This window comes from Zophobas morio, unplaced genomic scaffold (genome assembly GCF_036711695.1).
Source record: "Zophobas morio isolate AGI-343-1 ecotype UQ-CSIRO unplaced genomic scaffold, CSIRO_AGI_Zmor_V1 ptg000024l, whole genome shotgun sequence".
Taxonomy (NCBI): domain Eukaryota; kingdom Metazoa; phylum Arthropoda; class Insecta; order Coleoptera; family Tenebrionidae; genus Zophobas; species Zophobas morio.
The window spans coordinates 14,849,011-14,861,318 of NW_026972129.1; the positions used below are offsets into that span (position 1 = coordinate 14,849,011).

Genomic DNA, 12,308 nt, shown 5'->3' on the forward strand with positions numbered 1-12,308 from the left:
AGCAGTTCTGCCAACACGTACAATCTGGGTCACTGGACCTTCAAAAAATGTAAATCTGCTTCAAAATCTGTGGTTATTTATTGTTGAGAATTGTTACCGAAATTCATACAAAGATTTATAGCCATAGTCACAATGCCAACCTAATATTAATTGTGTAACCCCGGAGCGCAAGAAAGTGAGTGTTGCGTCATGTCCAAGTTATGCAATAATATTTAGTAGCAAACCTATATTTTACGGCTCATCGTTATACAATCATGTTATAAAATATCGTAATGGTTGTATCGGTTGACAAGAAGTGTTATTTCGCACATTTGTGGCAATCCTGATTTGTTGCGTAAAAACAATGCGCAGTTTGTAAGTCAAACCATTGTCATTGTCATTTTACGTTTGTCAAAATAAACTTGTAGAAATTGTAGTTGTGCAAATTAATATTTTTGATTGATATTGATTTTTACACCGTTTTTTTGTTCCACAAGGAAGTAACATTTGTTAGATATCGCTATTGTGAAATTAAATATTTGAATGGGGATGTGTTATTGTAGCACGGAAATTAAAATCTGCCCTTAACATTCCATGGGATCATATATTTCAAGAAGAATGGACGATCATGGTTTACGTTCAAATGCAGTCTCTGAAGATGATTCTGATCGCGAAACGGAACACCAGCATGTAGCTCTTTTACAAAGTTTAATAGACAGGTAGGTTTCGATTAACTGCACGATGAAGTCATTGTACTTCGGTCTAAATATAAGGTTCATGAAAAAAAGATTAATTTGTGTCATTTATCTTCTACGGTAGCGTACGTTAATTCATTGATTGGGTGGAAAATCGGTTTTTATATGTCAGCTGTATTAAATTTGCAAAATTATGAAAACTAATTTTGTACATACATTTCAAGTAGAAGTATCAGTCATGCTTAAAAACATACATAACAACATTATAATTATTTTGATTTTGCGACTAGTGGCCAGGTAGAAATAATGGATAGTGAGTACATTACGGTGAATGGTCCCAAAGTGCCAAAAATTAAATTTAAGCCAAACACTACAGTTCTTGATGTAAGTATCATTTATTTTTTTACATTTAAATGTATCATTTAAACGGCATCTTTATAGCTTGTATTTGCGCTATAATAATAATACATATCACATATATCATCAGCTGTGAAAATAGCAAAAAAGCGATTATGTTTGATGGGAAGATGATATTATAGTGCCATTATTACTGTTGCAATATTAACCCATTTTTTCGTTATAAACTACCGTGATTTGTTTGAATTCTTACGAAAAAACTACCTGTATAAAAAAATACGGGTAGAATAGTAGTATTTATACATTTTGAATTTTGCTTACACTTAAAAGAGCTTATTTTTTTTTCTATTAATCACAAGAAAATTATTAACCCAATGTAATTTTAGAAAAGTGAATTTTCATTATCAACCAAGATGGCCTCAGGTTTAGGAGAAAGTAGCCAAAAACTAAAGTCTTCAGAAAATATATCAGATATGGTGCTGAACAGAGAAGTAAGTTTTATACTAGCTTTGTGAAACACAAAGCATGTGCAAATTTATTGCCACTATTCCAGAAAGGAATGTGCCCTTATAGAAGTTTTTCATACGCCCTTAAATGTAAAGTAAGCAATAGGTTTTTACCAAATAGTATGTCAGTCTTGGATATTTATAACGGAAAAGCGTTCTGTGGTATTTTTTCAAAAGATGGTAAAACATTAATAACCGCTGCTCAAGGTAAATACCCAAAACACCACCTCAATCACACTGTAACCCTCTTCTAGATCGACAGATTCGTTTATACAAATCCGACGACTCGTCATACAAATTATTTAATAGTTTAAGTGCAAGGGACATAGGGTGGAGTATCATAGACGTAGCAATAAGTCCAGACCAGAACCATTTTTTATACTCGACGTGGTCATCGTCACGTAAGTGCCTTAACCAGAATACGAACCATCGTGTTTATTCTTCTCTACAGTACACTTGTGTTCGCTGAACGAAAGCAGCCACCAGGAGCCACTTTGTCTTAGTCGCACCAGCCGAAGGTTTTGCGTATTTTCGGTGGTGTTTTCTTCCGACGGAAAAGAATTTCTGGGTGGAGCAAACGATGGTTGTTTGTATATCTATGATCTCCAATCACACGCCAAGGTGAAAGTAGGTATTACTAACACCGTCTTGATCATCTTTAGATCGTCTGAAATTTAGATTCCTGCCCATGAATATGATGTCAATAGTGTGGCCTTCGCGGATGTTTCCTCACATATCATCTACAGTGGAGGGGATGATGGGTTGATTAAAGTTTGGGATAGGAGGACGCTGGGTGAGTCTTACGTTAAGCCAGTGGGAGTCCTTGCTGGCCATATGGACGGGATAACGTTCATTGATTCAAGAGGAGATGGTAGACATTTAATATCCAATAGTAAAGATCAGAGTATAAAACTGTGGGATGTTAGGGTGTTCTCTGGAGAGAAAGCAGCGGAAAAGTCTTTGCAGGCTGTGCACGAACAAACGTGGGATTATAGGTGGCAACAGGTTCCAAAAAGGCGTAAGTATTTTATGGACGCCTGAGTGTTCAGACGTAATAATAAAAAACATATGTCTGCTTGTATGTTTATAATTAGTCAAAACGACTTGGAAATGATGTTTTTAACATAGTAGATTAGGCTGGTGTGGGTTTTCTTTTTTATTTAACCTTCTGTAAATGACTCGACAGTTTTTCGAGATTTGTGGATTCTTATCACTCGCCAGTGTAGTGTTAAGGAATGAATTGCGATTTTAGCGTTATCATCTTCCTGATTTAAATTGCGCGTAAACAAACCACAATAATTATTGTAATTAAGATAATGTTAAAGTTGGCAATGTATCATTTTAAAGTAATTGTATGTTTATTGTTGTTCAAAATTTGATATCTTGAAAAACAAATTGGATTTTCCTGGTGTAGAAAACGGTGAAATTTTCATAGTGATACAATTACTTACATGATCTGACAATCCGTTAATGTCATGTAGAGGTCACAATACAATCATAAGATCTTCACCTGTGAAGATAATACAGACACAAACAAAACAGCGTTATTGAACTGATTGGAAGTTTCATTTTTCGTTTATAATGAAAATGCGTATGTCTGTTACTGTGGAGACAATGAAGATGTTTTCTACTTCCTTTCTCGACGTTTAACGACCTCTAGAATACGAAAAAAGTGGTCTCCCGTTTCCGTCAGTCGGTCGTCTGTATCATTTTTTATTGACACATAACTACTAGACCGATTGTTGTCAAATTTGTATGTATGTATATCAGGAATATCATGTAGATGCTGAAACGCTTACGAAAATTTGGCTAATCGCACGTCACCACCAATGGGATAATGTCATCTCCCAAATTTACATTACTTTGACATTAATGCATATCTTTGTTTTAAGGGTTATTATGAAAATAAAATTTGCGACATCAAATCTTATAATTTTTCGAAAAATCTGGATGTATTTACCTCCGACCATTTTTCCGATGTCACAATGTTTCGTTTTTCATTTTCTTTCATTTTTCAATTTTTCCATTTTTCAGTTTCTCAATTTATAATTTTTCGATTTTCAAGTTTTTCGTTTCCTCAATTGTTCAAGTTAATTTTTCATTTTCTCGATTTTATATCACAGTTTTTCGTTCATTCAGTTTTTCGTTTAATCAGTTTTTCAAATTTTCAATCTTCGATTTTTCAGTTTCTCAATTTTCCAATTTTAAAATTTTACAATTTAGCAATTTTTGAACATTTCGATTTTACAATATACTTAATTCACTTGACATATACCTATATAGTAAAACTTTATGACCTAAGGTGGCCAGACTACCCTTATAAGTCAAACTGGCTATTGTACTGTATTGTATTATAAAATTTGTTTGTCGTAGCTTTCAATAGCCAGTTTGGCTTTGGGTTTAGCCCCTTAAGTTATAAAAGTTTTACTGAGTATAAGTCAAGTGAGTTAAGTTTACATATTTCGTTTTTTCGATTTTGCACTTGTTGAGTCTTTAAATTTCTCAATTTTTAATGGTTCGATTTTTCCGTTTTTCGTTTCTTAAATTTTTCAATCTCCGAAACTACTGGATCGATTGTAAAATTTTGCATATATTAGGAATATCTTATAGAGGGTAAAACGCTAACCAAAATTTGGCTAATCACCACGTCACCAATGAGATACCGTCATCTCCAATTTACAATAATATATATCTTTTTAATTTTATAAAATAAAATACTCCTACACTTGTGATGTATGAATCCGTGTTGAGTTTTCACTCAAAACAGATTTCTGGAAAAAAAATCAAATTTGTATATCATTTTGCAATTTAACTTTGAAACTGCAAGACCGAATGCTCCGAAATCTTGCAAACGTTTTAAGGTTATCGTAATCATGGTAAATCGTTAATCAAAATTTATTCGTTTACCCCTCTCAAAAAATTTATGACCTAATGAATCTCTTAGTTATGCAAAACATGACTCTATACTTGTGATTTGCACTATAATTTTTCTATATCACAATTTTTCGTTTCTCATTTTCTTTTATTTTTCGATGTTTACATTTTTCAATGTTTTGGTTTCATAATTTTTCGTTTTTTCAAATTTAATTGTTTCATTTTTCGATTTTCTAATTTTTCGTTTCCTCAATTTTTCAAGTTGTTGATTTTTATTTTTCATTTTCTCGATTTTATATCACAGTTTTTCGTTTATTCATTTCCTTTTTTTAACGTTTGTTTGGATTTTATAATTTCTCGTTTAGGTATTCAAATTTTCAATCTTCGATTTTTCAATTCTTCAATTTTCCAATTTTTAAATTTTTTCAGTTTAGTAATTTTTGGATTTCCAATTATCCGATTTCTTTAATTTTCAATATTCCAATTTTACAATAGCTAGTTTGACTTACAGGGATGGTTTAGTTAGCTTAAGTCGCTTATGTCATAAAAGTACCAAGTATATTATGTCAAGTGAGTGAAGTATACATATTTCGTTTTTTCTATTTTTGCAGTTTCTAAATGTTTCAAGTTCTTGTTTACAAATTTTTGAATTTTTCATGTTTTCTTCTTATACCTTTTCGTTTTTTCAATTTTTCCATTTTTCAAATAACTAAAAAATCCGAGAAAATTCAAAAACGAAAAACTGAAAAAACGAAAAATTGCAAATCGAAGAACTGAAGAAACAAAAATTGGAAAGAAAAAACGAATCGAAAGGAAAAATTAAAAAACCCAAAAATTGTAAAATCGAAAAATTCTAGAATCGTCAAAAGATCGAGAAATTGTAAAATTAAAAATCGAAAAATTGCAAATGAAAATTGAAAAAACGAAAAATTAAAAAATCCAAAAATTGAAAAATATATTGAAAAGAAAAATTATAAAATCAGAACATTTGTACCTTTTGTACTATTATGCGATAAATTTGATCTTATTATTATTATCTTAACATTGAAAAACGGAAAAATTGAAAAAAGAAAAAATGAAAACCCGAAACGAAAAATTGCAAAATTAAAACTGAAAAGAGAAGAGTTGCATTTCGTAAAATTTCAGAAACAAAAAAATTATAAAAAATTGAAATCAAAAAATTAAAAATTATAAAATCATAAAATCGAAACATTGAAAAATGGAATCATTGAAAAAATAAAAATCGAAAAATTCAAAAGTTGGAGAAATTGAAAAACTGAAAAATTTAATCTTCAGGGGCGAGGGAAGTTCTGTCGAAATAACTTTCTACCAATTTTTTACTTCCCAAGCGTAAGCTAAGGAAGTATAGTAATCGAGTCCATCGGACGAATGACCACTTTTACATTTTCTTGACGTTTCATAACCCGTACGGTACGAAAAAACTAGTCTCCCGTTTCCGACTGTCTGTATGTCTGGTGTCTGTGTCCATTTTTATTAAACACGTGATCTCCTAAACTACTGGACCGATTGTGGTCAAATTTTGTATGTATATTAGAAATGTCATGTAGATGGTTAAATGCTAACAAAAATTTTGCTAATCATCCCCACCAACAATTTGATGACGTCATTTCAAAAAATTCTATGTTTATTTGATGTAATTCTTATACAACAATATCTCCTATACGTGTGGTGTACGAATCCGCTTTGAGTTTTTTCCCTAACCGTCCAAATTTTCGCAAAAACATAATGTGTGCTAGAATAGCAGTTTACCCGTAGTGTAAGACATCCTGATTGTGGTCTAGTCGATAAAATGTCCGACTTGGCCTTTCGTTTTTTTTTTTTTTCTCTTTTGCCCCCGCATTCTATATTATTTCAGTCACCCCATTTTCTCGAAAATGTGAGAATACGCACGACTTTACATAATAATGATACAATAAGAATAATAATGTTCATTACATTATGTTCGATTATGGTTTAATTAATAATTTTAGTCCTCTGTTCTCTGTCATTCAAATCAAATTAATTTCTGTGTGACATTCTTTCGATGTATAAACATAAATCAACACTTGAGCTTCAGATTGCTATTAGCTAGTGCTGAACGACATTTTATCCCGTTAGTTAAGTGCTTTAAATATATTTTGCATTGTCTGTACGACGCAGGGGCGTGGGGGTGTTATTTATGCCCCTGGTTTTTTCTTTACAGAAGTTATTTCAAAACGAAATCGTAAAATAAAATTTTACATTTTTTTCTAAGGAACTGGATTTGTCGGATTATACTGCAAGGGCGAGGGAAGTTCTGTCGAAATAGCCTTCGACCAATGTTTTTATTTCAAAAGTTGAAAAATCAAAAAATTGCAAATCGAAGAAACAAAACAAAAAATTGTAAAATCGAAAAACTGTAGAATCGTCAAAAATGTGAAGTTGAAAAACTGTAACATTGGAAGATGAGAGAAAAAATGAAGAATTAAAAAATCTATAAGTTGAAAAACAGAAAATTTGAAAATCAAAAAATTATAAAATCGGAAAGACTGAAAAATTGAAAAAATAAAGAAAATAAAGAATCGAAACGACAAATTGCAAATCGAAAACAGAAGACATGAAAAATTGAAAAATGAGAAAACTGAAAAATTGAAAACACGTGAAATTGCAAATCGAAAAATTGTAAAATTCATAAACAGTAACATCCCAAAGTTGAAAAATCGAAAAAGTTAAAAATTTAAAAATCAAAACCCCTAGGTTGCATTTCGTAAAAACAAAAAAAATAATAAAAAATTGAAAAAATTTAAATCGAAAAATAAAAATTAACATTCTATAATTTTACAATATGAAAGAGGTTGTGAAGTTAAAAGTAAACCCACAGCACCAAAAAATATTACTCAAATTTTCGCTAATGCGCATTTAAGTAGGTTCTGAGACATTTTCTGGTATATTTGAGAGAGAATTAACAATTGAAGAATTGTTAGATTGTATTATAGTTTTAATTTCATATTTTAAAGTAAAAATAAACCAACTATTGAAAGTGTCCAGATTAAAGAATAATATTATTTTTATTTTTTAGTGTTTACTTCCAAAGATAAATTAGAGGGAGATACTTCAATTATGACGTACAGAGGCCACGTTGTTATAAAAACATTGGTAAGGTGTAGATTTTCACCTCTAGAAACAACGGGACAAAGATATATTTATACTGGATCTGGAACTGGGGATATGATAAGTAAGTCTGCATGAAAGTCGTTATCCATTTTTTTAATTTATTATTATTATTTTCTTTTAGTTTATGATTCCCTTACTGGTAAAGTAGAAGAGTTCGTCCATGGTCACAAAGCTTGCGTACGAGATGTATACTGGCATCCTTACCGTAACGAAATAATCACAACATCAGTAAGCGCTCGCTATTAGTCTACGTGATCAGCAAAGCTAAACCATGTTTTTCAGTGGGACGGTAGAATAGGCCGTTGGACATACAGAGACAAGACCTCAGCGCGGGATAACGAACCAGAACGGCGGTCACAAAATTCCACAAATGGACCTAAATTTCAACCACCTCAAACGCCACTGAGGCGCAGCTCAAGAATCGCTTCTAAAAAGCGATCAACAAGAGCTGACTAAGCATATTTCGTTATATATTTTGTTTATAGTTTAACAAAAATACAAGTTTTTAAAAAGTTATATTTTAATAAACTTACGACCTATTGTCTTTTGTAAGTGGAGAATGAAGCCCCTGAGTTTTTTTCTTCAATTTTAATTAAGTAAAATTCTGACAAATTAAAATATAAAGTTTCCTATTAAAAATGCTCAATTAACACTACAATCTTAACAGCTAAGTTGCAGTCTTTGATAGTTTCGTATTTCACATTTTAAAAATCACTCTTAAAAAATAATTCCTAGTACCTAATTACAGCTGTAAATATTTGGTGCAATTGCGGGTTAAAATTTCAAAAAAATCCAAAAAAAGTTGATCATTGCAAAGTTCGTCTATGATAATGAAGCTACATTTTGACTGCAACTCATAAACTATGGTTTCTTGGGCGTCAAAGGGCGAGTTTATATTGGCTGACAAACATCTAAAACGCTTTTGATACTGTTGCCAGTCTGTAGGGAGGTGGTAATGGATGAGCCATTGGGCACTAGATACATTCACTGCCTTTTCAAATACCGAATCAGTGCACAACAACACTAAAATATAAAAATTGATTAATTTGTTAAAGCAAAACAGCAAAATTTACCTTTTAAGTGGCCACAGCGCAAAAAATTCCACGTATCTTCATTTTCAAAGATTTCGTCCTCAATTAAGTTGTTTGAAATCGCAATACACTCGATGCCGCTTATAATAAGTTGCTCTTTCAGTTTGAAAATTTCCTCTTCACTGCAAAAAACAACCGCCTTCTGGGTCATATAGTGCCCCTTGAGAATATCTAAAAATTGTAAAAAATTATTATCTGAAGCAATGGAATCGTTTTACGTTTTCATACTTACCAACTAATTGAAATAATTTATATGTAGTTTTCGTTTTCTTCTTTTTAAATTGAACTTTGGAATACACAGCAGCTTCCAAGAAGTCTTCAAAACATACAAGAGGAGTTGTATATAATTTTTTCAACAACGTTTCAAGATCAAGGGACCATTTCTCAGAACTAACTACAACTTGTATATTTTTATTTCGTGGTCTATTCATTTGTATGATGTTCACGGCTTTGAGTATTTTTTGTATGCTTTGACATTGATTTTTTAACACAACGTGTGCTTTTTCAATCGCCATGTGACAAAGACGTTTCATTTTCACTGAACTTGATTTCAAATGATTTTCCAGAACTGAAGGAACTGCTATTAATATGTCACAATTTCCCTAAAATAAATAAATAATGTATTCATTCCATCCAAGCTTGTTAAATAACAATCACTAGCATAAAACTGTATAGCACTATTACATAGTACTGTAACAACATTGATACTTTTTAAAAGATTTGAAATTAAACATTAAAATTAACAAAGTGGCAACAGATAGACGTTTTCCGGGTTTGGACCTTGTTAATTTTGGAGACTTTCAATGTTTTTTGGGAAAGAAACTTTCCAAGATTATCTTGGTCCAAGCTCAAAACGCATTTTTATTAACTCTGATCATGAGTCTTTGCTTTCCTAACTGAATGAAATTAATGTTGGAACAAAAAGGTGCATAATTATGAGTTTTAGTTAATTATGCAATCATTATACGTCAATATGGAAAACGGTAAAAAATACTTAAGTAGCTTTTTTTTCTATTAATTAATGAAGTTTAATACCATATTAAGCTCAAATCAGAAGTAAAACTGAATCAATAATGCACAAAAATTCATGAAATATCAGCTAATAAATATAAGACTTCAGATTAAAGTATAGTTCAAAGAATAATTACCTGAACAGAAGCTTCATCAGTTAAAACTTCAACTGTTACATCCCCAGAAGTAATACAATTTTTTGTACAATTCTGTAATTCATAACAATCTTCCACAGTAGCACACAGAATAAGAACTAATGGTCCTTCATACTCAGAAAATTCTGCATATCTTTCATTTTTTTCAATACATAATGAACAGAAGGCTGGTAGATATGCGAAAGTTTTTCCACATTTTGGAGGTCCAACCATAAAAACGCTTAATCCCCTCTGAACTGCAGGCCAGATGTAAGCCTGTATATCTTTGGCTGAGGTGCAATTCAACGTTTGCAAATTGTTTTGAATTGTTTCATCTATAAAAGTCTGATCTAAAGAAAACACTGGTTTTGGGATGATAGGCCTGAAAAAAAAAATAGTTTATTAAGAGTTATGTACTTTTGCAATAATAATTACCCTTGGAGAATTATTTTATTATCAACTGTTTTTGTAATGGTTGGCACCCTTTCCATAAAATTATTTTTTAACAGCGGTAGTCCTTTTCTGGAATCCTTGGGCTCACTGGCGAAAAATAAATTATTTTTGCACCAAGCTGAACATTCCATGAAGCCATCACATTTATCACATGTACAAGTTTCTTGAGATTTAACTGTACGTTGTTTTAAGGTTTCATTTTTGTTGCATTTGGTTTCAGTCTTCTCCTTGCTTAATTCTGCACCTTTCTGGAGTCTTGCATACAGTTTATTCTTCAAAGACACCGTTTTCTGTTTGTCAGAATCAGAACAAATGGGTTCTATAGCTGCACTAGATTTGTTCACCAAAATTGAAGACTTATTCAAGTTTCTATCTACATTTATTTTTGTTGAATTTTGAGTATTTTCTGAATAAATTGACTCTTTATATGACACTCTTTCTTTGTTCATAACATGAGGCGACTTTACTCCACTTCTAACATTTACATCATTTTCTTTTGAAATTTCTGGTAAAGAATCTTTGATAGCACTTGGTTTACTATGGAGATTATTCAGCTGACCCAATTTCACGGATTTTGACGCACTCAAACTTTTAGGACAAGCCCCTATTAATTTCTTTCCCTGAAAACTATCATTCACTTCACTGTTTTCCGTCAAGTTGTGTACTGTTGAATTATTTAATATTGCACTATCTTCAACAAAAGATTTTTTGGGATTATTTTCATTCTTGAGCTTTTGAATGTCTGTATAGAATCCAGCATTTTCATTTATTACAAAAGGGTACCTATGTACGGTGATACTTCTATTTCTACATATTGACTTTGGTGCGGGAGAAGTCACATAATGTGGTGTAGTTATTTGTTCATGATTTTCATGATTCAGTGACTGAAAGTTTGTAGATCTCCTATTTTGATGATTTGTTGTGGTCTGAACAAAATTTTCTTGCGGAACTTTCCTGTTCCGTGATTTGCTCCTTGGTCTATTGTATTTTTCTTTATTAGAGGCATTTTGTCCTAACTTGTGTTTCGCCCCATTGTAGTTATCCTCGTAAGACGGAGACACATTTGGTTTTCCGAAAACATTTTCTCTTGACATGATTTTTCTGCAACATAATCATTATTATTGTTCACATGTTATAAAATAACTAAAACATACTTTAAAGTCTTCTAGGTCAGGCAAACTTAATCAAAACAAAAACAATTCTTTTCGACATTTAGAGTTGCTATTAAAATAACATGCATATTTCTTATTTCTTTGGTTGCATCGGTTGCATCGTGGTTATAAATCTAACCTACAAAAATAAAAGAACAACAAAGAACAAAATTAATGAACCTACCAGTGCCCTCATAACCTAGTGACTAAAATCCCTAACACATTTCATACATTTGAAAGCAAAAATTCCCAACATTCGAATCAACTTAAGGCGCTTTTATACCGAACGTTTTTTCATTTTTGGTTTGTCTCCTTATGAAATGAACTTTACGTTAACATGTCGCATATCAAAATGTGTTTTCTTATTTTCTGGGACAATGAGATCATAATTTATTTAGAAACCTTGCAGTTTGGTTATCAACGCAAAACGCATGTTCCACTTTTTTTTTGTTATTTTTTGCGAAGTTTATTACAAAATTTGACGATATTTTATATCCTGACATAGTAATAAAATGTTGGGATCAAGATTTCGTATGACCTTCGACCACGGCCGTATCCTTCGACGCTTGGAAAAATCGGTTACCAAATTTTTATTACAGACTAAATACATGGTTTAACAAAAATGTTTAAAAAGTTATATTTTTATTAACTTGTAACTTATTATTTTTTGCGAGAAAACTGAAGTTCCTGAAATATTTAGTAAAATTTTAATGCACTGAATGATTTGTTAAAGCAAAAAAGAAAAACTTATTTTTTAATTTGGCACAGCGAACCTAAATAATTCTGTTTCTTCATTTTGAGAAATTTAATGTTCAATTAATTTATTTGAAACTGCAGTACATTGTTACGTTCAGTTGAGCTCTTTTAGAACTAAATTTATTACTCACTAATACTTACCCAGTTT

General features: G+C 31.3%; 2 protein-coding genes across 6 annotated transcripts; one reads left to right on the forward strand and one right to left on the reverse strand.

Moving 5' to 3' along the window:
• The first annotated feature begins 59 nt into the window (after window positions 1-59).
• On the forward strand, window positions 60-8,080 carry LOC135135438 (DDB1- and CUL4-associated factor 11). 5 transcript variants are annotated; one of them, XM_064064484.1, is made up of 11 exons: window positions 60-175; window positions 543-698; window positions 965-1,058; window positions 1,418-1,522; window positions 1,585-1,744; window positions 1,792-1,938; window positions 1,989-2,164; window positions 2,216-2,555; window positions 7,470-7,625; window positions 7,686-7,792; window positions 7,847-8,080. In XM_064064484.1, exons 2-11 carry the CDS (start codon window positions 574-576, stop codon window positions 8,018-8,020), a joined length of 1,584 nt encoding a protein of 527 aa, XP_063920554.1. In that variant the 5' UTR covers window positions 60-175; window positions 543-573; the 3' UTR covers window positions 8,021-8,080. The 5 variants fall into 5 exon arrangements, with proteins under 5 accessions (XP_063920554.1, XP_063920556.1, XP_063920555.1 ...); XM_064064486.1 differs by lacking the exon at window positions 60-175 and adding an exon at window positions 257-354; XM_064064485.1 differs by lacking the exon at window positions 60-175 and adding an exon at window positions 370-488.
• Window positions 8,081-8,149: 69 nt separating this feature from the next.
• Window positions 8,150-11,988, reverse strand: LOC135135436 (putative ATP-dependent RNA helicase TDRD12). Its single transcript, XM_064064478.1, has 6 exons — window positions 11,408-11,988; window positions 10,236-11,354; window positions 9,804-10,182; window positions 8,888-9,257; window positions 8,638-8,826; window positions 8,150-8,587 (listed from the first exon to the last, which is right to left on the reverse strand). Exons 2-6 carry the CDS (start codon window positions 11,345-11,347, stop codon window positions 8,307-8,309), a joined length of 2,331 nt encoding a protein of 776 aa, XP_063920548.1. The 5' UTR covers window positions 11,348-11,354; window positions 11,408-11,988; the 3' UTR covers window positions 8,150-8,306.
• Window positions 11,989-12,308: the final 320 nt, after the last annotated feature.